The 27,072-nt window shown below is 37.0% G+C and overlaps 1 protein-coding gene across 1 annotated transcript in view; it reads right to left on the bottom strand.

Annotated features, from left to right (window-relative positions):
• Window positions 1-27,072, bottom strand: part of SUCLG2 (succinate-CoA ligase GDP-forming subunit beta) — a 125,610-nt gene that overhangs the window by 60,883 nt on the left and 37,655 nt on the right. Inside the window, exons 3-6 of the mRNA XM_082059731.1 lie at window positions 9,565-9,664; window positions 9,352-9,442; window positions 3,190-3,342; window positions 2,131-2,220 (exon numbers count right to left, since the gene is read on the bottom strand). Of these exons, the coding sequence (XP_081915857.1) occupies window positions 2,131-2,220; window positions 3,190-3,342; window positions 9,352-9,442; window positions 9,565-9,664 (434 nt within the window). The remainder of the gene's footprint in view (window positions 1-2,130; window positions 2,221-3,189; window positions 3,343-9,351; window positions 9,443-9,564; window positions 9,665-27,072) is intronic.

The following is a 27,072-nucleotide window of genomic DNA, read 5'->3' as shown; positions in this document are numbered from 1 at the left end:
AAAGACTACATGAACTGGAGATTTTCTACAAAATAAGCAGCACAATTACTATGACAAGTTTAAATTCAAAAATGCCTAGCAGTTCGTAATGACATATTCTCCAATATGCCGAGATCTAAGCTGCATTCACATTAATCAGTCTAAATTCAGAAACCATAAAGCAGTATGTGCACATTACTGATTTTAGAGAAAACATAAATTTCTCCTTCCTTCATCAGTCTGAAATGTTTTCTTGAAGAAATCACGTTGGAAGCATGCTTGTTTACTCCTTACAAGATACTCTTGCTTGTTCCTTTTGTTCCTCACGATCTATCTCTGTGACTGGTTCTGTGGCCGAAAGTATTGTGACTATTAACTTCCAAGTCTCTTGCTCTTATAAAATTCTTCCATTAATAGAACAACTTAAACAGCAGCAACATGAATGTGCATAAAAAAATTCCCTTTGGTTCATTACACACTGACAACCTATTAGCTGAAGTAAGCTTGCAGATGAAGAAGTGCACTAATAAAGAACCATTCAAATCTGTTCCTTCATTACTGATCAGTTAACTGAAGTGCACAAATCAAAAATATTTGGGACTTCTCCTAATAAGCAAAGTGAATGGGAATAAAAAAAAAACAAACCAGAAGTCAGCTTTCTCCCAGCGTCATTCACAAGAAAGAAAACATTACAAATGGAAAGGCTCAACCCCAATACTGCACTACGTGAGGAAGAACATGGTGACCGATGCTCCCGTCTGGCAAGGCTGCACCTGGAGAGTTGCATCAATTTTTGGGTATAAGACTCCGTAAAGAGAGTGTGGAAGCAGCACATAAATTGCTTATGAAGTCTACCCCACTCAGAATTCATCAGCTGAAGCATTCTCAGTGGTTATGACTTGAAAAAATCAGTTATAAATCAGGAGTTTCCTTGCTGTGGACACTCAATGGTTGACAAACCGTTCTACCACCACATGGGTAGGGATCTCAACAGTGACACCAGGGAGGAAGCCCCACCTTGCAACCTCACACAGATTCTGGGCAACCTGAAAAGCTGTTGTTGCCCTAGTACACTGCTGTAATTTTAACAGATCGTCAGAATCGCTTAACCTTTATTAAAGGCTGCTCCATCTTTCAGCACCTCTCTGGATCAGGCAGGTTAATGTCAACATTTCTCTTTCTCAAGGTCTATGAGTGCTGAGCCTCTTTGAGGCAAAGCACAAAATCCCAACCTAGAAATAGGGAATGTGTAAATGAATACAAGGATTTGTCTGAATAAAAACTATGTCCTCATGCTTCAGTAAGTTCCTTCGAGCTGATAGAAAAAGCAAAGAAATGCATTCACTATAGCATTATTTAAATGTATTGTTGAGAAACCCCTATATTGCTGTTGATAATTAAGTACCATAACTCTTCAAGGGTTGAAAGGTTCTACATAATCATTCCTCCTCATTAGATATACAGCTAAATCTTCAAATGTGTGTTAATTAACTTAATGATTATGCATTTGTTAATTGCACAGTTGGCATACAAAATAATTAAAACTGCTGAATTAAAAATAAAGGAATTCTACAAAAATGACAGTTTGATACTATGGAAAAAAAAAAAACCCACAGAAAAGTAGTTTAACCAAGCTTTCTCCTTTCTGAAAAACGATTCATAAAGGCTAAATATCTTGCATATTTGTGTACAACATGGAATACCAATCTATATAGAAAAGGGATACTGAAAAGACAACAAGCTGGCAGACTTTTGGTTTTGAGATGAAGATAGAAAAAAAAGCTTTAGTTACACAGAGAGAACACTTTTACTTCTCCCCCTTCTCTCCATATTAAGGGCCAAATTTTCCAAAAAACCCTCTACCCGTGTAATTTACGGAGCTCCAATGCAATTCCAATGAAACCAAAAGAATTCCACAAGGTGTAATAGCATTTGGTTCAAAGACCAGGGGCTTTCACTTTGGAACAGCAAAGACCTTATTCAAACTGCTAAAGCCCAATGACAATCATATAGGTGCAATTTAGTACTTAAAATGTCAAAATGGTCCTGATCTAATGAACACTCAGCATTTCATGTCTATTTGGAAAGCACTTATTGTAGAGCTGGGCTAAAATGTCTTCAGTAAAAACTACAGGAGTAGGGTCAAGTTACCTGCTGTTGCAAAGGTCCTTTGAACCCCAAATTTTTCGCCATCTGCAATGCCTGATGATCCTTTATGCCTTCAAAAATATCTATTTCCTCCTGTAAAAATAACATGCATAAATATAACTAAATATTCAATCTGAATAGAGATTTATAACTCCAAAAGGAAAACACTTAGTATACATTTGCAAATTAGTAATTAAAGTATGGCTGTTTGCCAAAGTTCTCTGAAATAGAGGCTATGGCAGCTGCCTATAGGGTATGTTATAATTACCACACCAACTATGAAACAGTCCTTCGAAAAAATATATAATTCTTCAGGGTGGCATGCTGACAAGACAATGTGACACCAGTTTTCACTTTTAATTACTGTACAGATGGCTTTGACGAATATTTAGTCTGTTAATTTTTATGATATCTTCTGGAATATTTTCAAGGCAATGGTGTCACTGCCCAGTAACACTGTGAAGTTTATATAATTTTGAAATGCACATTAAATATTTTTACAATTTTTTGAATAATTATACTTGATTGTATCAATTATTTTCCTAGATGAATAACTTGTCTACTCATTATCATGCCACAGTTACATAATAAATAGTTAAATGTAGCCATCGTTAAGAAAGCAATTACAACAGTTGGGTTTCAGATGCAAAAGTCATCCAGGTACAAAGAAATAATTAACAACTCTGTCAGTTAGAAAAAAAAAAAAGACCACAGAAACAATAACCATATTGGTACCAGCTCACTTGTGAAAAACTGTGTGGCTTTCTGAAAGTGAAACTCACTCATCATAAAACATCTCACATATTAACAGATGCTATAAGCATCCAGATATAAGCTCTTTTTCTAAATCAGGCTGGACACACAAACACTAACTAAATCAGATGTTGAACATCCTTTATTTAACTACTAGCTGACGAGTTTGGTCCCCTATTCAGAGAAACACAATTTCTGTCTTCTTTCTATAGATGGAAGAAGAAAAAATTGAAGGAAAAAGGGGAAAAAGAAATATTATTTTGGATAACTGACAAGGAAAAATTTTTGTCTAAAATACTATTTTAATACCTTAAAGATGAGTTCTGGGCTAGTAACTGCAACTTCTTCTATGTCAACACCGCCCTGCGGACTGCCAACCATAACGGGTCCATTGCAGGCTCTGTCCATCAAAATTGCAAAGTACGTTTCCCTGGAAATATTCAGTGCTTCTGCAACCATCACCTAAAAGTGCATACAGGGAAGAAAAAGAAAAACAAAAACAAACCAGCAACAGTTTTGACTGGCCCATGTAGCTGGTGACACTTAAACTGTATAAAGCTTTGCTTCCTTGAGCTGTCAAGAGTAATGAATGTTGTAAAATCTTCTGCAATGCAGAAAGTAACTAAAAATTAACAGAACCAATGAGGGACAGTGTTTCCCTCTGCTGTGATCAAGCAGAGAACATTGTGGCCCATGTTTTCTGCACTGCCTTAAAATGCAGCAGGTTGATACTTGCTATCCTGAAGAGAAATGTTTGCTTTATTGTTTTTACAAGATACTACGACCCAGTTATTTTTTCCCCAATAAATCCTCTCTCCCTAACGAGACTCTCCTGATGCTGCTGTTCTTACTGGGGCATGTAACAAGCAGTGTAAACCAGAAGCACCTAATCGTTGGATTTTCTTCCAATAAAGAGTCAGAGTTGCTGCTGTGTCTGTAAAGGGGCCTCCATATATTCCCTTTTTATTCCCAACAAGCACTTCACCATGCTGCCCCCTGAAAAACTTGATTCGCAAGGGACTACAGTCTTGCAGATCATAGATGTAAGAGACGGTACATCGGTTTTCTGCTGCATCGCAGCTCTGCTCCTCACCAACAAACCTCAGGCTCGTGTTCTCTCCCTCATCCTGACCAAAGGCCACCTTACACTTACACTGAATTCCTACCATAACTAAATATTTCCTAAGGAAACATGTATGAAGATAAGTTCTGCCATCCGACTTTTTACTTTCAGTTCAGAGACAGAAGCATATGTGTCACGTTCAGATACTGGCACATTCTAGAAACATAAACATTTATTTTTCCAAACAGCTACACATTTCTATTTGTTACTATAAACTACAAAGCCCCTTCATACTAATATCTGACAGACACCTCAGCATGCAACAAAAAAGATGATTCAAATCCTACATGTTGGGAATCTACAAGTACTCATGTTAAGGTTGAGGGTAAAATGGCCTGTATAAATTCTTTTAAAAAATATGTCAAAGCCAAAGTCTTTTCCATTTCAGTATTACAATATCTTCCTTTTCATCTGAAATGTCAATTTTTACAATAATTTAACAATAGTTATTAAAGCAGTTTCAGAGATTAAGTAGTTTTACACCTGGTAAAGGACTTGCAAAACTACGTTTTGACACAAGAATACTAAACATTGTTCATCTTAAAAAAATAATCTGCATATGATCATCACTAATTCTTCTTTGTGGTCATAACAGGTGCCATAATCTCAGGTGCAATGACTGTAGTCCTGCTTGCATTACAATTTCACTTTTCAACCTGAAGTTAATTGAGGAGCCATCTCTGCAGTTTAATTAGCACTACAGCTTCTCCTTCCAACAATCAACTACACTCTTCCTTAGCAGAACAACTATTTCCTATCTTTCAATGGAAGTTGTGAAAATCAGGAAAATCACTTCCCTGAGATTAATAAAATTAAAATGCAATGACTTTCTAACATGGTCTGTTTACAAAGTGACAGTTTTGAACAGTGATTGCAGATGAAGATTATCACTCTGAATTAAACATAAGGTGAAATTCAGTCTATCAGTCAGCAGAACACCTCAGATCTGAGAGGCATGTACACACCTGCAGTATTAAAACTCTGCCTGCCCAGCAAGATGTATTCCATCAAATAAGTATTCCTGGGGCTTTCATAGTTCAGGGACTATAAACAAGAAAGATGTACTACACTTTCACCCAAGTCGCTTTTTTGACATTCTACTCCAGAGTACATAAGAAAGAATGTACTTACCTTCTGCCAGGCTGTACATCTTAACAGAACAGAAAAAAAAGTAAGAGACAAGGAATTAAATAAAGCCCTCTGTGCTCAGAATGGAAGGAAAGCTGCTATTTCTTTATGGATTTTTTGACTTGGAAGAAGTTTTCTTTATAGTAATTTTACTTCCTTCTACTTTTGCGTTGCTTTATTCACAGAACATAGGGGAGATGTAAAGGTATAGTTCAAATAAGCAACTGTTCAAAAGCAAACTAAAGAAAACTAGGGTGAAGGAGACAATTAAGAATGTAGAAAACTACTACACTACTTTAAAAAATCTGCCTGTTTTAGGCTCTATAAAGGGATGCTAAAAGCTAACTTCAGAAACATGGCTCGGCTACCTGCCAAGATTTGTCAAATTAACAAGGAAAGTCTGGAAATCATCTTGACTTGCTACTGTTAGTCTTTTAACCTGCATGCATGTTTTCATCTTCTTACATATCCTGCATCGATTTATCTGAAAAACGTGAGTCAACTACTTTAGACACAGGTTAAATAAACCAGCTCATCCCACTGGATCTTGTCTGAGTTGTTCAGCCAGTTTCCAGAGTTCCCAGGATCAGGGCCAGATGCCGGATGAGAATCTACTCAAAAAGTCTCGAGGAATACATTTGCAGGCACAGCAGGTGGAACTTACATTATTAAATCAGCTATCTTTTCAACTGCTGCTTCTGACCCCAGCGATTGTCCTCACTTACTGCTAAATTAACTATATCAACATTGCCAAATACTCCTCTCTCTTAGTTCACAAAACTATCGAGAGTCTATCTATGCCACAGTAGGCAAACTTGCTGTAGAGTAAAAATCATCAGACTGTGCAACATCTCTCGTTTCTCCTAATAAAAACCAGTTACTTTCCTCCACCATCCTCCCTGTTTGATGCAGAGCAAAGCCAGGGAAATTGGTGTTCAAGGTCTTTAAATATTATTTGTTAAAGTCTACTTGTCATTCACCTGACAAAACTAATGCAAACACATTAATGAACAGTTAAGAGTATTTAAATTGAATCTACAGACTGTTGACTTTTCTCATATTCTGTCTGTTTTGCTTGTGATAAAGAATGTGAAGCACCATTATCTGTTTACCACATCAGGTTTATATTTAAAATGTTTGGGGAGTTGGGGGGGAAGCAGCTTTCTTTAAAACTTCCTGCTAACTTCAAGCTTTCCTTCTTAAAAACAAATTATTACCTAAAAGTTCAAGTAACACATCTAATTTCATGAGGCTAACTATAACAGTTCTTTTATACCGAATCAAATATTTAAAATGTTAATTCTGTTATTGCTTGGAGAGAAAACACAGGTAGCAAATTCTCAGGCTGTCATGATAAGACTGACTTCTCAGATAACCAGGCTTTCCAAATTCCAAGCTGCCATAAGAGGATTTTATGTAAACATACAAAATAACTTCCAAGTTACGAGGGAACTGAGGAGACTGCTATTCATTTAAGAATCATCAATCTAAAGAAGCACAAACATGCTTTAAATTCTGTAGCAGGTGCACAAGCTGAGAAAGAAAACTGAAAACTCCATTTCCGCTCCATAATTATTCTAATTGTAGAAAATTTCTTTTATGCTTCTTATAAATATATGTAAAAGGTACATGACTTCCACTCCCCAATTTGACAGTAGCTCATTGTTTTCCTCATAGGAAGTGGCTTAATAACTATTTTACTTCTCAAAATTGTTTATTACCTATTTTTTTAAGAAACATGAGTTCATTCAGAACTTTCCAGAACACCAAAAAGTTTAAAAACCACAAAACCTAAAAACATGCCTTTTCTTTCTTTTCTTTGTGAACTGCAATTTTCTTTGAGTCCATGTACATTCCTGTGTTCTCACATACATGTACAGAGAGACTATATGCCTTGAAACAGAACAAAAATGCCAGCAATCAATTCTCAACTTCCCCACTGCTCTTCGCAAGCTCTAAGAGTCTGTCCAGTATTTTCTGAGCACTACCTACCTGTTGCATTAAATCACATCTTAGACATAGCCAAACATATACTTTTAATTGCATTATTGTAGTTTGCTCCTTGATTAAAATTTCAGTTTTGACATTGTATTCCTGATAGTACAAACCTGAACGCCTCTACTCCTTTAACTACTTTCAGCATGCTAGAGTGAGTTAAACTTGGTAAAGATAAATGCTTTTAAAAGATATTAATTTTTCTGGGATATGGTCTTTTGATGACCTAGATCCATAATTTTAAACGTTCTTTCTTCACTGTCTAACAAGCAATGGGAAAGTCATTAGCATACCATTGTCTAAATTGTTATACAACTAATTTAAAATGGGGTATATGCTCTTGCCACAAATTACCAAGAAGCAAGATCTCAACACCAAAAATATAAAACATACTATTGCCTTATTACATATGTGTGTGATGAAGATGTATATTGGCCTAGGGCTTTTAAAAGCAAACTTTATAATCAGAATGGATGTCTATGACAATAGATGATCAGCTTCTCCCAGTGAAAAGCATCACATCATGCATCAGTATAGAAATACTTGCAAGCTGTGTCCTGAAAAGTTGCCATGTAACTCTATAGCAAAGGAAAAATACACAGTCTATCAAGGCTATATACTTTCCTGTACCAACAAAGTAAATATGTGAAGTTCAGCAGAGCAGACTCCACCTTAAATTTCACACACACCCTAGCTGCCTACTCTTGACCGCTGTTAATTCATCCAGGCAACGTGTGGATGGGGAGGAAAGCAATTAGAAGGTAAAATCTTCTATAGCTGTTCTACACACGGACAAAATTCATCTTCATAGAAATCCTTTGAATAATCAATTTCAAAAAAACTCCAACACCAATATCTTTCTTTAATTTCTACCCATTGCAAAGAAAATTAGAAGTTTCTTTCTCAGAACTTAATTTGCAAATGAATTACCAGACTTGCACTCACACAAAAGCATAAAATTTCCTGTATTGATATACTCAAAGTAGGGCAAAAGAATAAAACCAAGGAATTTATAAAAGAAAGCTGCTTTTACAATCCAGATTTCTCAAAGCAGAGTGCCTTAATATGGGAAATGCATATCCTTTTCTATATCCTTAGTATTATCATGATCTCTGATAGACATGCCTTAACGGTAATACTGCTCCTTCTTTTTAATATCTAGTATTTCTTTCCAACAGCAACTATGAGAAGTGATGGTAATCTGCTGTCCTTGCTCCCCAAGAGAAAAGCTGCCTGAGCACCTTCCTCCAGCCCTCATTACACAGTGTCTTTCCAGACAGGTGTTCCCCTTCTATGCTAATACACCAAGCTGTTCACAAGATATTAAAAGTGAATTGCAGTTCTCAGCTCATGCCAAATTATCTCCTGGTATCAAATACAGCGTGGCTCTTGCCTACATTCCTGTATGCAGATCCTCGCTCAGTAAATAAAGGCAAGAGATAAAAATACTTATAGTAGATAGGCAATTGCTAGGATTTCCCGACTTACAGGGTTTTACTAAGGTGAAGAATCTTGCTGAAGGGCTTTCTGTGCTTCTTTTATCTAGGCCAATATCAAGCAATACATTTATGTTGAAGTGAATCTTGGCATCTTGGAGTATGCACCATCATAGGTAAATGAATTACCGTGTATTAGCTGAACGGCTACATTTCACTCTGTATCTGCAACAAGTTAGGAAGAATCTACCTGCAGACTTTTTGTTTGTTTTGTTTCTGTTTTGTGGTGGGATTTTTTGTTCTGTTTTTGTTAGGGTTTTTTGTTGTTTTTAAATGAGATAATTCTCATGAAAAGTCATCTGCCACTATCTTTAATAACAGCTGCCCCAAGCTGATGATGAATTGAGATATGGATAATATTACTGCTATAGGTAATCACGTATATATAACGTCTCTAAGCAGAACATCAATAAGCATATATGTTAATGCTGTATGTTCTGCTAGCATTTAGTGTTTATTTGATAAAGGATGAAGCTATGACAAAGGATTCCCTTAAATACAGGTAGCAAAACTGAATTCATTTTTCTACCACTAGGAATGCTAAAATTGATAGACAAAATACACACACACAAAGAAAGAAAAAGTAACTTGTCTGCTTTCACCAACTAGATGCAATCAATCAGGCACTGGAAAAGGAAAGAAAAAACTAAATCTGTTCATACACCCCAGCATATTAACACAAATTGCAGTTGAACACATACCTCAACTTTCAAGAGGCAAAACTCTTACCTTTTTAACTGTCACACCATCCTTTGGAGTTTGCTTTGTTGACAGATTGTACCCAATCATCTGTTTAGCAAGCTGTTCAACAATCTTAGGGCTACAAACAAAAGAAAAAGGTTAGTTTATTGAAAGACATTAAAAGAAACAGTCACATTCTATTGTAAACAGTTAAATGTTGCAACAGAAGCAATTTATGCTGCTTCAATTTTAAAGACTTACTCTTTAGTTAGATGAACTCCTCCTTTCAATCCACTATTGAAAACACCTTTTCCTCTCCCTCCAGCCAGAATCTGTGCCTTCAGAACAATTTCCTTTGCCTCTGTATAAGAAAAACACATTTTTATTCTATCATGTATCATTTATCAAGCTTGTTAGTATAAGTTTAAAAATAATTTCCAGGTAAGACTCTCTAAAAAAATAAAAATAAAAGAATGAGAAGTTGTTCGTAACTAGTGAGCACTAAAACAAGAATCAATTCAGCATTTTTATAAAGCAACCTTGCAAAAAATAATTATTCAAGGAAGTTAAAGGATAAATATATACTACTCATTAGCTGGATAAATATGTCATTTTTTAGATCAAAAGCATGCTATTAAAGCTACACAGCCTACACAACAAACCATATAACCAGCATACAGTTTGATGGCTTACACTAGCACAGTTTTTAAAACATTCATCAGATCACGATTTGTCCTGAATGCACAACAAACAAGTGCTCATCAAGGAAAATAAATCCCATTTCTTGCTCTGCACATGTGTAAGCAAAGCGATGGCTGTGGTCTTAGAAGAAGAAATCCCCATCTCCAAAGGGCAGGTGAGTGTAGAGCAACAGCAGTAGCTCTGAAAACACCTGCATCTGTTCGTGAGGCATCACTTGAATCTTCGGCAATGCGAGTGCAACAGTATTTTGGTAACGAGAAAGGGCAGCAAGCCAGTGACAAAAGTAATTGCACCCAGGCCCACGTTCTAACCAGAAGCAATCCTGACACACATGTGGAGTAAAACAAGGGGGAAAAGAGAAAAGAAATAAAACAACAAACGAAACCATCACTCATCATCTCTGCAGCTCCAAAGAGTAGCTTCTTGAACCATAAAGACCTGCCAGGTACCTGTAAGATGTTTATTAATACTGAATATTGTCACTTTGCACATTTATCATTATATTGCCAAGTATTTTACAAAGTCTGAGATCCTAATATTAACATATCTTTAGGTACCTAGAAAAGGCTATCACTGTTACCCTTTTGTGATTGAGTCAAGTCCCTCTAAAGTCTCTGTAAATCTCTGACTTCAGGGATGTTTGGATTAGGTCACACATTGAATCAAAATATTCTAGGAAAGTATGTAAGAAAACATAAAGAATATGTTATTAAGTTGGCAAATTTACTGTGTAAGTGGCACAGAGGAAATGGATACTTTCATTCAAACAAATACAGGTTTTCTAGGCTTGTATTACATACAAATATTTTACAGAGGATTAAGTATAAATTTGGAGGTGTGGCAATTTTTGGTGCAGAGCAGCTCTAACACAACATAATTTTAAAATTCCAGTATAGTAAAATTCAGTAAATAGAAAAAAAGTTGCATCTTAGGATAGAATAAATATTATGAAATAAATACTCTATTTCCTTTATTAAGACAGAAATGCATTTTCAATGTAGCTATTGCTGGTACTGTACTAAGAGATGTCAGATTTCCAAGCTTCTCAAGGCTCCTCCACATGTTTATCCATTCAGCAACATTTGACATACATCATTCTGAACCTTTAAAGCATCCTCCTCGAAAATACTTCGTGCATTCCAATATACTCATGTTCTGGGCTCCCTATTATTCATGCCACTGAAAGGCAGATAACAAGGAAATTTAAATGCAACAAAAAGTTTTGTATAAAGTGTTTCCTAAGCACACAAATTATTAAGATGAATTAAAACTATAAATCACTTTCCAACCCGCAGCAGAAAACTCTAAAATCACAATAGCTGCTGTGATAAAGAATCTAATATAGTATTGTTAATAGATGCTGCAAGCATTTAATTAGATCCGTTTTAGGTGCCAAACATGCCGACAATGTGAGTTTTGATTGTCAGTGATACATGATATCGATTATGCGAGTGATCATTACCCTCACTCCTAACCAGAACGCTACTCAAGTGCTGATAATCTTCAGTTAGTTACAACAAACAAAGCTGGAGAAAGGAATTAATGTCTACATTTTTATAATGCACCAGAGGACTATCAAGGCAATACAATAACTTCAGGAAAAACAACTATCAAAGACATAAACAAATATACTAGAAAGTAAGCATAACCATGTACAGATTAGAGCTGAAGAACTAATCAATAGAGCAGCTGAGCAGAGCACAGTGCAGAAGGTTCCGCTTGCCCTGGGGGAAACCAACAGGAAGCAAATTAATTCAACAGTTATTTGCCCAAGCTCTGTAAAATGAAGTAAACCAACCAGATCTTATTTTGCAGTAACTGAGCTTGATCATTCAGTACTTACCAAGTTGATTCACTAATTAACATAATTTTATTTAAATAGTTGATTTCCAGAAATGCTCACACAAAGGTTTTATGCTAACTCCTGCCTGAATTCCCAAATTATGTTATAAAATACTATCCCAGAAGAAAAATGTGGCTTTAGCTGGTATGTATGAAGTAATTCACCGTCACTTGTAGGCTCTAAGAAAAATAAATAAGTAATCTAAAAAGCAGTATGCAAAGTCAGCATTAAACCCATTAAAAACAACAAGCTGTAATAATTTCCATTAGCACATTTCCAAACTGCTGTAGTAACACTGGAAAAATGTTTAGGCAGCATGCTGTAGCTATAAATACTGGATTTGGAAAGAACCTAGGACCAGCAACATGGCTTTACACCACCATGAAGTACAGTACACCACTTCCAACAGCACTGCATTGGGTAATTAAGACTTCAATTAACTTGTGTTTATTATTGACTGACGAACCCTTCCATAAATTAAAAAAAAAAAAAAAACAACAAAGAAACCCAAACAACAAAACAGACTTCTTCTTAAGCATGCATACATCTTTTGACAAAGACCTAAAATTCTCTTTAGCATCCAAAACAACACACAAAAAGACTGCTTTTAAGTGTCACTAATTTAGCAGCAAGTAGCCGCAAACTGCTCCATACAGACTAATGACGCGTTTCTGGTAGCAGTATGTGTTCTTAACTAATTATAACTTGAATACATTAATATCTCAGACTTTACAGTTTATGCACTGCATCTTATATTTGGCTTTTTTCACATTCATCTACAGAAAAAGGCGAGACATGGACATTTCCAAAGAGTCCTTTAAAAACCTGAGCAAAATACAGTTTGTTCCTAAGTCAGATGCTAATAAGTAAGCAAGACCTTTACTTCTCTAAAAAGTCCTCAGAGTTGAAAACTTCACAACTGTACTTGGGTCTCACCACATTTCTAAAAAAAATACAAATAAAATAAATTAAAATCTAACCACAACGGAAAAAAGTCTCAAATACTTTTCTTTTAAATGAATTCAGGTGTTTCAGTAGGACAGGATATAACACTGAGGGACAAGCACCCTCTACATTGCATTCAACAATACACCTCCTTCCCTTCAGTCAGTACTACGAATACAAAAGGCAGCGATACTCCTTGCAATTGGAATAGGCTCAGTTCTATAATGAAAGCCTATTTAAAATCAATAAAATCAGTCCCGCTTTTGGGAGCTATGATTACTCTGGTCCACTGTTACTGCTTGCAGCAAAAATGAACAGCTTGTTCTCAGCCCACTGCTGTGTATATTTAACTACTGAATTCTTGATCACGAAACAATATACTGAGAACCACAGTTCTGCTAGTTATATGGTATGCTAATTTATTACCTGTGAACAACTTTCCATTATTATTGATACAACTGTGTGCTTGCAAATTAGGCGTGTTAACAATTACTTTAAAATGTTCTGTAGCTTATCAAAAATAAACTACTGTAAAGGACAATGTAAGACTGCACGGTAATAGGCCTCTCTATTGCCTGTTTATGAACAAAAGATGTTCTATCAGAGTACTCAGAAGCACTTTGCAAGGCAACCCACGCTACAGAACTAGAGTACGGCACTGAAAGAGAGGAGGTCTTGCATTAAATCCTCATCACATTCCATGTGACTTTCAGCAGTTTGGCTTTTCTATCTCCAGGGGCTCTGTGAAAATTAATTGGGCAACTGCACCACTTTCAAAAACGCAGAATCCGATTCAGTATTATATGAGTGTCTTTGTACCCCAGTGCTGGGCAACTGAGCACAGGAGAAGGGCTGACTCCGAACCCCGGCAGCACCGTAACTCCTGCAGCAGCAGCAAAGCGTCACTGGAAATTGCAAAAAAGATGGAAGTAACTCAGTGTCACGGTAGCCATGCAATGAAGACAAATTGAGGACATGCCAAATCGATGTCTTACAGAAGCACTGTCTCCTCACTGACCCAAACGTGAGCATAAACACTGAGTTTATAAACACGAGAGCTGTTTCCACAAAGGCAGCAGGCGTTAATGAGACTTCTCCATCCTTCAGCATGCACAGGAGGACCCCAGCCCAGTGTGGTTAGGCAGATATTAATTAATTTCAAGAACTTTGCTAGTCACCCTTCTTTGCCTGAAGTCATTAAGCTGTGCTTGATGAGCAGAACTCTTTGAGCAAATCCCCCTTCCCACAGTCCTGAAAGAGCAAGATGGGGCACATGAACCTGCAACCAGCTTCAAACTCTCCACCTTTACAAAGAGGCAGAGGCCAATCTAGTGATGTTGTTAAATATTACAGACATTTTCTGATAGCAATTACACTTCATTTTGGACAGCACAAGCACTACAAAGACATCAGCAAAACCCAGAATGCCTACACACCATTGCTACTCCTGTTTCCTCAGTGTTGATGCAAAAGTGCAAGTTCTCAAGTGCCCTGCAAGGGTTCTAGATAACCTCACCCAAACTGTGTATCTGCAGCTCAGAGCTTTTCTTCCAAAGCACTGGCTTCCCCTTACAAGTCCTGAAAGGGTCAAGTTTGTCTTTCTGTTGATGTGGTTTGGTTTTGTTTTGTTTTCTACCTACCTCTAGTTGACCCAACAGTAAGGAAACCAACCTCTGCGGGTTTCATCTGTACTGTTCTATTGTTGTTGTTTTCTTCTTTCGATTTTTAGTGCTGCCACTACCACCCGAGTTTCTAGCTTCCCTTTGGGAAAGACTGGTTATAATGAATTTCCAAATTTCAGCCATCCTGTTATACTGCCCAGGCAAGATCCCGTCAAGTGCTTATTACTTTTTACACTCTGGTATACTTACTTCAGCAGAAGAAAGGAGAAGAATTAAACCTATAAGGAAGATCATAATAAACATAATACAATCATAAAATATTGTAAGAAAGCCTAATTCCCAAATCAAACACTTAATCTTAAAGCCGCTGCAATAACTTTGCACATTTGGGTCTCTTTACACAAACTTGCTCTGAAATCTGTGACAGCTTTTCCCAAGGAGCAAACATTGCTACTGCTGTCACTGCTCCCCATCTCCTGAGTGCTCTGGGGGTGCAGCGGCTGGGAGCTCCCACGCTCTGCCACAGACACAGATTGAGACGGGAAAAAGAAGCTGTCCAGAAGAAAACACCTCCCACATCTACAAAACATTATAAAGACCTTTAAGCACACTGATAGAAGCTAAACAATGGATTTCTTCCCCCTTTAATTTTAATTTAAACTTCTTTCTCTCTGCTATTTTCATTCTTGTGCTCTGTAACAGGGAACTGCTGGAGAGAGTCCAGCGCAGGGCAACAAAGATGCTGAAGGGAGTGGAGCATCTCCCGTGTGAGGAAAGGCTGAGGGAGCTGGGGCTTTTTAGCTTGGAGAATAGGAGACTGAGGGGTGACCTCATTAATGTTTACAGATATCTAAAGGGTGAGTGTCACAAGGATGGAGCCAGGCTCTTCTCGGTGACAACCAACGGTAGGACAAGGTGTAATGGGTACAAACTGAAACACAGGAGGTTTCACTTCAATTTGAGAAGAAACTTCTTCTCAGTGAGGGTGACAGAGCCTGGAACAGGCTGCTCAGGGAGGTTGTGGAGTCTCCTACTCTGGGGACATTCAAAATCCACCTGGACACCTTCCTGTGTAACCTCATCTGGGTGTTCATGCTACAGTGGGGGGATTGGACTGGATGAGCTTTCGAGGTTCCTTCCAATCCCTGACATTCTGTGATTCTGTGTGAAAAGAATTATATTCTTACATGCCTAGCTTCTACAATCTTTGGTTTTCAGACTGGTTTAAAATTAAAGTTAAATAAATCATCCTTTTTATAACTCCGTACTTTTGAATATATTGTATATTTATTGCTAGATTATAAGCCTCATTAAAATCTATAATGATAAATTAGTCAGTCTCTTGATTCTGTCACTAGTGTTATTAATTGCTTTCATAACCATTACTACACACTTCACCGGTGATAAAAATTTTAAAGCCAGGTAAAATCAACTTAGCTAAAGCTCATTCTTAATATTGCACTCAAACCTTCTCAGAATAAAAGTAATCAAGTATTCACATGTCCTACATTTAAGTTAAACCTGATAAATTACTTAAACAGCAAACCAAGCCTCATTGGATCCAGCAGCACCACGATAATACATTGAAAAATATGCACATTAAGGCAGGAATAAAAAAATAGTTCTCACATTAAAATTATTCATTGTATGTGCTTGTTTAAAACTCCACGGGATATCTTATTTCTGATATTTGCCAGCCTTTAACAGTTTTTCTTTTCAACCTGAGTTCTCATTATTTTTTATGTAGATTTCCTCTGTAATAAACACAGGGTTTAGAAAAAACTAATGTTTGTCACGTTTGCTTGCAAATGCAAGAGGAGACATGGTTTGAACACTCAGCAGGGAGGGGAAGAAGTTCTTCATTGGGTGGTAGAGCACTGAAATCTACCGACAAGTGAGCACCAGCTTTTTCTGCCAGCTCTCGGCAATGTCCATTCTACAGGTAAAACAGAGGCGGCCACTTTCTGTAACGTGCAATGCCAACCTGGTATCCTGCGCCAGGCTGCAGAGCAAGCGCTGAACAAAATGGGAAAACTCCTGCAAACTGCTACAGTGTTCTTGCATCACTAAAACCTCCAGTTTCATTCTTGCAATTTTTACACTTTGTAATATTCTTTATAATATTCCCAGTTATTATTTTTCTCCTCATGAATTCACTTTAAGAGACTGCAATAGCAAGCAAATAATTCTTTTCCTTGTGTATTAGTTACAATCCCTATGACTTGACACCACCCAGGAAGCTTCTCAGGATAATCTATTATACACTGATAAATCTGGGCATGCAAAATCACGTTGTTTAGTAGACTGGGAAGGTACCTGTTGTCCTTATAACACACATAGATACATTACAAGACTTGCTTTCTTAAACAAGTATCATTTAAATAGTTGACATTTTACCAGAGGTTTTGCAAATAATTTCTTTCCACCCTTCCTTTTTCCCTAGACTACAAAAAAAAAAAAAACCCAAACAACTTATAGTGAAATGAATAAACTGTCAGTTTTGTTTGTATCTTTACCTTTTAAAGTTTACAGGGATTTCAAGTTTTCCTTGCAAATATGCTTGGGTTTTTTGTCTTTGTCTTTTTTTAATAAAACATATTTTAAAGTTAGCAGACTCAAGCAGTTCGACTGAGTCCTAAATTCTTGATAGAATACCATAACACCGTTTGTTTTAACGCAGTTCAGGGAACAGGTTTTATGCAATCTGTAGTGTTGAAGTCAAGCAGTCATTAAGAACAAACACTGTTCTCGCCCCTAGCTGCAACAATACACACACCTGTTTTCCTGGAACGCTTTCAAAATTTCATTCTTCGTGATTACGTGTAAGGCACAAAAGGCAAAAAGTCTTCTCCAACTTATTCTAATTCTTTTATCCATTATTGAACCGCAGAGATGATGTTGAAAAAATTGTACATAGCGCAGAAAATATAAAAAACAGGCAACATATGTCAGTTTTTTCATAATACACTTTTAAGCATAAAAGAGTTGTTGTAGTAGAAGATATTTTCAAGCATGGGGCACAAAATAAGAAATCTAAGCAAGAAACCAGGGAATTCACATGGTAAAAAAGCAAGTAAATATACAGAGTATAGACACTGTAATGCTACCACCATTACTTAAGTGTTAACAAATTCAGGATGTAACACACGTGTCAGGCAAACCCTGTTCAAGTACCAACTTAATATTTAGTCATTTGCCGAGCACGATCTTTATGTGAATGCCAGCTACGCCCAGAAAGACCCTTAAAAAATAAGCATTAAAACAGAGGGCAAAGGTAGAAGAAATCTGGAGCACATCCCACAGTGGCTGCTGGGCACACAACCAACAGCCTTCAATAAAATGAGAAATGGGCCAGGGCCAAAGGGAGGCATCTGAAGGTAGAGCAGCTTTAGATCCAATTTCTGCAGGTTTGCCAATGCTAGGGCAGGACTAAGTACATTCAAAGGGTTTTCTCATCTCTTACTGCCCTGGAAATACCAGGACAAACTGACCTGACAGCTTGACACGTGCACGCACCGCCCAGCCTTTGGGGACCTCCTCAATTCCACAGTGCTCCACATCACCCCAGCAGTGGCCATTCCTCCTCTTTATGATAATTTACGGTGACACAATACTGATGCTTTCATTAAACAGTTAGTTAGTTATCTGCTTGATTTTAAGCAAACGCTAATACCAGCTTGGCATTTGAGTGCATGCATAAATATTTCCCTGAGTGGGGCTTTGACATATTTCATGAAGAATTTCTTAATGAAGTTCCAAACTTATAGCTCTGCTACAGTTTGCATTTTTACCCAAAGCAATGAAAATACTGAACAGCTCTGATCTGAAAATTTCCATTTTTAGCAAAATTAACGCTTCCTTCTCAGAGACAGTTACTATTAAACAGTTCTGCTCTACCTCTTAGCCTTATATCCCAGTTTTTGTTTAATTGTGTAGGGCTGCATTCAATACCACAGATTTTGCTATTCAGACCATAAATAAAATTAATCCACATTAAAATTAGAAACACACAAAAGAACAGGCAATCTGGCAGCTGTTTTGATCTGAATCAAGTCCAGTAGCAGCCAAAGTCCTCCAGTAGTCCGATTCATTATCCAGCTTACGTGGCGGAATTAAGTACAAAGGTTTCACTGTATTGCCGAATAATTTATTGAGCCTCTGAAGAAAATCATGCTAAACTGGTCATTATCTGGGAAACATCTGGATGGGAAAATGATCACATAGAAGAATCTATGTCTGCCTTAGTAGTGCTAACAACAGAAGGCTGGAAAGGATTACTTTGGAGCTGCTCTTCTACATATGCCCTTGACACTGACTTGCTATCCCCCAATCCCTGCCAAAAACAACCCAAAATCTCCAACCCCCCAAACAAACAAGCAAACAAACCAACCCCCACCAATGACCACCAACAAAAAACCCCAGCACCGCCTTCCTACTGCACATTAAAAAGAACCACTTATGGAGATGAATTACATACTTAAAAGAGGATATTTAAGACCATAGTATTTACCACTCAAAATTACCACTCTCATTTACTGAGGTATTTTCTGTTTGAAGAAGAGAACATCAGACTCCACAATGAAAATAAACCCTACCTCATTTTAAAGAAATTACCTTTTTCCAGCATGGCTTCTTAACAGACATCTGATAACAGGTGTAAAATCCAGAAAGAAAAGTTAAATCTAGTAACAGAGATGCCGGGCAGCGGGCTTGCACAAGGCTATGTAACATTTAAGTTCTTCTGCAGATATAAGTAGGACTTAAGTGATGAACAGCTATGACTCTGGCCATCTGGAGTAGCAATGACTTTCACCCAGAGTGAAAAGAAAATCCAAGAAGAAAACTATCTGAACTGGTTCTGATGTTTCACTCCTGTCAACCGGAGGTCAACTAATTGGAGACTTGTGGGCAAAAGCTCATTTATTTCCAGAACTCCAATTCTAGGAAACAGAGTTATCCAAGTTTGAAACAGACACGAGAAAGCTCACCACATAAAGCTTTAGAGATGACATGAGACAAGGGAATACAAAAGTATCTCCTTAAAACACAGAAACACTGCAGCCATAATAATATTTATTTCTGAATATATTTTCCTGCATAGTTTGCTTAAAATCCTTGTAAGGATTACTGGTATTAGTTTTCACTTCATATAAAACCCTACTGCATTAACCAGTAAAAAAGAAGGAAATAATTTAGCCCCCTGGCAACCAGTAAATATTAACTACTGTAGGCAGATGAAGTTTCATCTGTGGTAAGCACGACTGTTTATAACTTAATGTCAGATAATACCAGTAATATACTAAGCACAACTAACAGAGAGAGGATATACTATCATCCCTCTCAGATTTTTGTTTATTCATCACATGTGAAATAGAAGCAATTGCCAAAATAATCTAATATTAAAAAAGGTTAAGCAGAGACCCATTATAAGAGTCTGTTAATATTTAATTCATTTTTTTCAGACTTAATTGTTTCATAAAAAGAATATCTCACTGATCAATGATACACTGGGGAATTTAGATTCAAAGCCAAAAAAAAAAAATGTTTAGAAGATCAAGCGTCAAATCTTTATTACCTGGATGATGTTCTTTCTGCAGCCCCAGAAAGTTAACCAACCTATACAATTCCTTTACATGCACACGGTAAGCCAAGACTTTCAACACAAAACCATTCAGAAAACATCCCTGCCAATGCTAATTAGCTTTTTAAGAAAAACAACTTCCTTTAGATATTTTTTTTCTAGATTTCTTTTTTGTTCTGCGATATTTTCTTTAATATCACACCATCTGCAGACACTTTCAAAAACACTAGAGAAAGGCAATTTAGAGAATGTTCCAGATAAGGAAAAAAAGTACCATTGTGCTTTTCATAGCTTGGTAATTTTGACAGTCTTTCATCTTGGCGATTTCTTAACACCCTTGTATTAAAAGTCTTCAATTTTGATTGTTTGGTGGAAGGAAGATAATGCAAACTTTACAGACTCAGCTCTGAAGACTCACTGCATATTAGGAGAGGTCAAGAGAGAAAAAACCTCAAGGTTTAACTTTTTACTGCTACTCATTGAACACGGGCCACAAGAGACACAATATAGCATCAACTTCGTTGGGTAAACCAAACCAGCTTCTACTTGCTTAAGCATTATGAAGGAAGATGAAAGCAAAAAATGGGACAAAAGCCTTTCATCCCCTCAGACAAGCCTTTAATTCACGAACCAAGAAAAAAGTATTAATGATTTAGATCACAATATAAAGTAGGTGTCAAAATACACGTTGCATCCTTAATTTTAACGAGCAGCGTATTAGCTGAACCGCTATTTGTGACGATGCACTGAACCAATGTTTGCAGCTTCTCTTCTTGACTCGGCCTCTCTGCCCCTTGGTTTTCTTTATGGGTTTATAAGGAGTTGCTTGTTACTATACACTTCTAAAAATACTCTGTATGAGGGCACTGGAAAGCTGTTACCTCTATTAACTTAGTAATAGATTTCTGAGTGTGATTTCCAATTAATTTCATTTTCCTCCTTCCATAAGAAGCCAAAATTAGAGAGAGCCATATGGTGCTTCATAAATAACAATTAAAAGTTATTTTCTAATCTTTAAACACTAAAAAAAAACCCCATAAAAATACATATGGTTGCAATGACACGAAGGAAATTAATCTTTGGAATGTCTGCACATGTCCAGGAAGTTCCAAACAGTTCCTCAGCCTTTTCCCCATTCACACATTTCTGGTCCATGCTAGACCCTGGATGTTACAATTAATCACAGCGTATGTCTCAAGGATCATAAATAAGATCCTTCTTCTGAAACTGGAACTTCATAATAACAGCTTGTATGAAGATGCATGTAGCACAAGTTGTGTCATTATTCTGATATTCTTCACCTTTACCTACTGCACAGATTTGTTAACAGTTTTCTTCCTACGCAGCCACAAGTATCTGCACGACTCTGCCAGTCAGAGAAACCGCGTGTCAGAGACGGGACTGGGAGCCCAGCAACTCACTATAGGACTTTGTCATTTTTCAGTGGGTAGGAATTCACACTATCCGACACAGGCATGCAATTGCAATAGAGAAACTACTCTATGCCAAGTAAGTGAAACTTAAGCCACTGGTCTACGTGATCCCTTCCCAGCCAGCTTCTTCTTTCCTGCCCTTGCTCATGCCTTGGGTATGTGCTGACTGCATAGCAATTCGATCGGAGAGCACTTGAATTAGAGAAACTCTTAACGTCTCCTAATGTAAAACGGAAATAACAAGGCTACCTGCCTCATCGGACTATTTTGGAATAAAACATACGTAACAGAAGTTTCCTTAGAAGCACCTTGGATAACTGCTTTTACTACTGGGTACTGCTGGAAGTGAAACTTATGGGGAGAGATACTCTATTGTCTGGCACAAAGATCCAGACGTGCCAAGCACGTGCTGGCCTTGGGTACCTGGAAAGTGATATTCACCTCTAGTACAGTCACATGTCAACACATTCACTCATAATATAAATTATTCTTATCATCTGCACATTGCCTGGGGATGATATTAACAAGAAATTTTGCCAAACAAAAAGCATTAGGACTAAAATATATTATAAACTTGGGCATCAATGGACTACTTTACAGTCATGGGAACTGTATCCCTTTCAAAATATACCTATCTTTAAATCTGCAGATTTTTTGCATTCAAAAATAGCATATTACTATGATCTCTGTCAATTCTCAAGAGTGTTATTCTGTCAAATTCCTCTTTTGTGGGAAGACATTTTGAGGCTATACTGAAGATAAGCCAAAGACAAGAAAATCTAACATCCTTTCGAATTCATATTCACAGGAATATTTTTTCTCTCTAACATCTATGTATTTCTTCTATATATGCACATATATGCAAATCCACCAGCATAATGATTTCATTAATCTAAAAACTTAAAACAGAATATGCATGCTTTAAATTACAGAATATACAAATTAAGATGAGTGAAGGGACAAAAGAAGGGGGGAAATTGATAGCTTTTGTGAGTGTTTTTTGTTTGTTTAGTTGGTTTCCTTTGTTTGTTTTTTAAAAAGCTCCGTTTGAAAGCTGTTTGCAAACATAAACACAGAAATACTCAACTAGTGTCAGGGCTGTAATCTCAGTTAGTGTCAACAACCTTAAAAGCACTTAGCAAGAAGGATACATACCCAAGAACTTCACAGGTCTGACTACTAAGGTACATATTACAAAATTTTATATATATATATATATATATGTGTGTGTGTGTGTGTGTGTTTATAAACACACATATACACCTTATAAATTTACTTATTAAAAGATAACAGAATGCTCAACAACATTGCTTCCCAGCGTAATGATCTCTTCCCAAAATCTACACTTCCACAACATATTACAGGTCAGTAGGTCTAACACCAAGCCAAACAGACACAGTTACTGCCGCATCTTACTGCTCAGCCATGAAGAGGCAATGTCAAATCCATAAACATCTAGACAGTATGGCACAGTGTAAGAAATGGGGTGTTTCTGTCATAACAACCTTCCTTCTTATTGAACAATGTGCGTATCTTCCTGTTACTCGAAGTATCTGAAATTCTGTATTAAAGGCAATCTGGTTTAAATCGCTAATCTTGTAGGTCCATTGCTGTAAACACAGGAAAATGAGTCCTGGGACTTAGATCTTTCTTCTGGAAAGACAGATACAGATGTATCGGTGTAACTGAAGGGTATACTTGCATTAGGGGGGTGAGTCAACTCACACAGTCCACTGCTTGCATTTCATGCTGGTATTTGCTTTAAATTTTCAAGAATCTGCAACATGGTCTACATGATTCAATCCAAGCTGGGACATGACAGACACACAATAGGAGAAAATATCTAGCAGCCATCTGGGAGCAAAACAGCTCTCCACAGATGATTCCTCGTAAGAAAAGAGCTCCAACCATTTAGTGGGATGGGATACTCTATCTCAAAGAAAGTTGTAAACATTTGGCCATTTTCCCTTTCAGAATTGCTGAAGGAAGACAATTGTCTAAGTAGCCCCACATAAGTATACATTTTCAGCAATTAACAAGGCATAGATTTAAGTATTTCCTGAAGATCTTTTCTTAAGAGGTCTGTAACTAATTAGCTGATTAAGGCTAATACAAAGAAAAAGAATTGTGTTTCATATTTCAAGTTTTACCTACACAATAAAACCACAGGAAAGTATGAATCCTACGAGGTCATTTTAAGAATTTGTGATCTGATTCACCCTGGATATACACCTTTGCACTTTTCTCATAAGATCGTCCTGTAATGAGATATCTGGCCGGGGACAGAGGGAAAAGAATTCAAACTCTGTGTTGTCTGATTACAGTGTAAAGCCAGAATCAGTAACGCTTTTTGGTTGTTAATACAGTCCCGAGCATAAAAGAGTAATACAATCCCAGTGGTTGATATTTAACAGTTCCACAGTAAAAGTAAAAAATGGTTATACCTTAAAAACCACAAATGTTAACTAAAAGGAGGATAAAGTTTACTCTTTGTATACTAGTGGCAGTATAAACCTCATCAATTAGTTAACTTTCAACAAATACTGAAAAATAGCATTTTACCTGCTAAATTACTGCAAAAGCACTGCTTCTAAAATTGTATGTCTTGGAGTACAGTCATTTATCCCAAAGTGACATTTCTAAGAGCAATCACTGATTTCATTTAAATTAAGGATATACAAGTAATTATCAACCATACTCATTGTTTTACAATTTTTTTCCCCCAAGAAACATTATCTCCAGCATGTGTTCGAAACAAACCTGCATGAATCTAAACCGTTCCTTATTCTCTTTTTCTGCATTTTCTTTTTTAGCACAATCTATTTTTTACTTCTTTGGATACAAAACTTCCTATTGTCTCATGAGGGAACACTTTTTCAAACTCATCACAAACGTAGCTGTTCTGATATCAACAGATTTTTCTTCAAAGTAAATCGGATGCACAGCCTCTGGACTACAGTTTTAAAGCCAAATATATTGGATACATGAGAAATGAAATCAGATAACATACACAATAATTTTCTTTTACTTTATTACCGCTGATCTGAAACTGAACATCTACAATCACGTCTTTTCTTTCAATGGACTAATATAAAATTGCTTTTCTGATGTTAGCTCAGCTTACTTTCGCAGAACCAAGTTTGCATTTGCTACAGGAATGTTTAATTAGTGGCAAGGAAATTGAGGTTAGGTCCTACTCGCAGCCTGCAGCAAAATTGAAATATCAACAATTTCCTGGATTTTCAACACAGGGAACATAGTTAGAAGGCAAAGAGATTTAAACAAAACCCTAATATATGTCAATGAACAACAACCTGTGTAAAATGAAATGTTCCATCCTTCAAGGCAGCGCGTGTGGTATCCCAAAAGGCCAAAGCCAAAGACAGAACAAAGCATAAAGGTCCACCATCCCCAGGGCAAAGCACTGTCAGTGTGCTTGTAACCCAGGAAAACTGCAGAGGGACGAGGGACCTGGCAGCAGGAGAAGAATATCAGTGATGAACCTGAACCATCTTGTGAAATAAAGTAATTTCCCCCAGGAGTGGGTTGTTTCATAGCTCTGCACAACACAGCTCCAGAGAAAAGCTTCAGCCAGCGCTGCAGAAAAGGTGTTGATAGAGAGAACAAGACATCTGAGGCTCTGACCTTGGCCACCCACATTAGTCATGTGTGCTACAGGCAATAAAGTTTCATAAAGCTCTCAACTGTCCCAGCCTAATAGAAGAAACAGAACAACAAGTAAAATTTAAAATTAACAGTAGATTATATTCAGCAGACACCTACAGCAAACTTCTGCTTTCCTGTCCAAGAAGTGAAGGGATAAAGTATCACAAAACCACTTCCATGACATTGCAGACTGAGTGGGCAGAGTTGGCAGTTTTCTGTCAACATCTCCCAGGAACAATCCTGTTAATTAATTAAGCCAACAGACAAAGAAAGAAAAAACCTGCAAATCAGCACTGTAAGAAAACCAGGTGCATTTCATTACTCCTACTGTCTTTTTTCTATGTGGCTTCTTATCACTCAATTCAGAACATTATTTGTCACCAGACGTTACGATTTGACTCCACAATGAACAAGCAACAAGTCGTATGAAGTGGCTCAAAATCTATGTAGATCAAACACACAGAAAGAATTTTGTTGCTTATATAATATTGACATCTGCCTTGCGAAGCTATTACACAGATCAGTGGATTTGCTTTCAAAGCTTTCATTGGACACACTTGAAGTGAAGGAGGTGGTCTTGGAACTTCTCAGTGCTCAAGGAAGTCTCCATCAAAAATCACAGGCCTGAACTTTATCAATCACTCATCATTTGTGACAATCATTCGGAAGCCTTTTCCAAAAGTTCTGTTTTTCAAAAGCTACAGTGCAGAGTACTCTTCCCCGAAAACACCAGACTCTCCAAAATATCCCAGATTTGCCAGCTACAATTGCTGTTTTTGAAACTTCAGACCATCTGTATTTGAAACGAGCATTTTGTAGATAGTTATTTGCATCTCTACCATGCCAAGACACGCCAAAGTACAGAGTCCCAAAAGAAAACGCATGGGTAAAGACCCAAACATAGATACAAAACTTACATACAAAAATATTTTCCTGCAAAGATGCACCTTAAGTCAGAATCGACCTGTTTATTTCTTATAATATCCATGTAATTAACATTTATTATGTCGCCAAAAGTGAAGCCTACACAATAATTGTCTCCAAAAAGTGGAAAATACATTAAAGTCAAACACTTTAGTAATTACTTTCAACTTTTTACATTTATGCAGAAGATAATTAATTTGCTTTGTAAAATGTCTTCCAAGTTGTTTTTCAGTTTGGGGTGTTTTTTTGTTTGTGTGATTTAAAGAAAGTTTTCACACTCCTACCTTCTGTTTTTCCTGCTGACACTTTAATCTCCTCCTCTTGTAAATATGAGACTATAAGAATAAATCACATTTTATTTATTAAAGGTAAAAATATGATTCAATACAAAGCAGAAAAGCCAATCTCCATAAAGTTTCCCTCTACAGCGACTGAAATTAGTTTTTATATGAAGATTCAAATATGTATCCTGCAAGGCACTTAAGCAAGAATAAAAGTACTCTAACTGTACATGGAACTGAATGTTTTTTTCTCCTGCATTACACAATGTGCTTTAAAAACACCTGATAGCTTTGGCCAGTTCTAGAGAAGTAAAACCAATGACAATTCTTTGAAATGTAAGTATTCTGCAATGAGGAACCTGAGTCATCTATAGAACTGTTGCCTATATTAGCACCAAACAACCCCACAAAATTAATATAAATTAGTATTTTGACTTTTATATGAAGGTCATATACTCCCAACTTCATTGATGGGGCTGAGGTGGAGGGGGGAGGAGGGGGAAAGCACAAAACCCCAACCAAAACCTTGATTCTTCTGTAAATGTATTCTGCTTGGAAAAGCGCCTGTATGAAGCACACCAGGGAGCAGGAGTGCAAGCTGCCCACATCACCTTGCCCTTTGTTTAGATTGTCAGTTTTTCCTTTTGATCTTTCTTTGCAGCTGAAGAACCAAAAATTGATTTTCCCAACTGAACTAAAGTAGAAAAAGGACAATGTTTTATTTAAGATCCTTCACTCCCACACATAAGCCTATTTCTTTCTTTACATACAG

This window comes from Streptopelia decaocto, assembly GCF_964273445.1.
Source record: "Streptopelia decaocto genome assembly, chromosome: 8".
Lineage (NCBI taxonomy): Eukaryota > Metazoa > Chordata > Aves > Columbiformes > Columbidae > Streptopelia > Streptopelia decaocto.
Note: the sequence above shows the minus strand (reverse complement) of the source record. Positions and strands in the feature narration are given on the sequence as shown.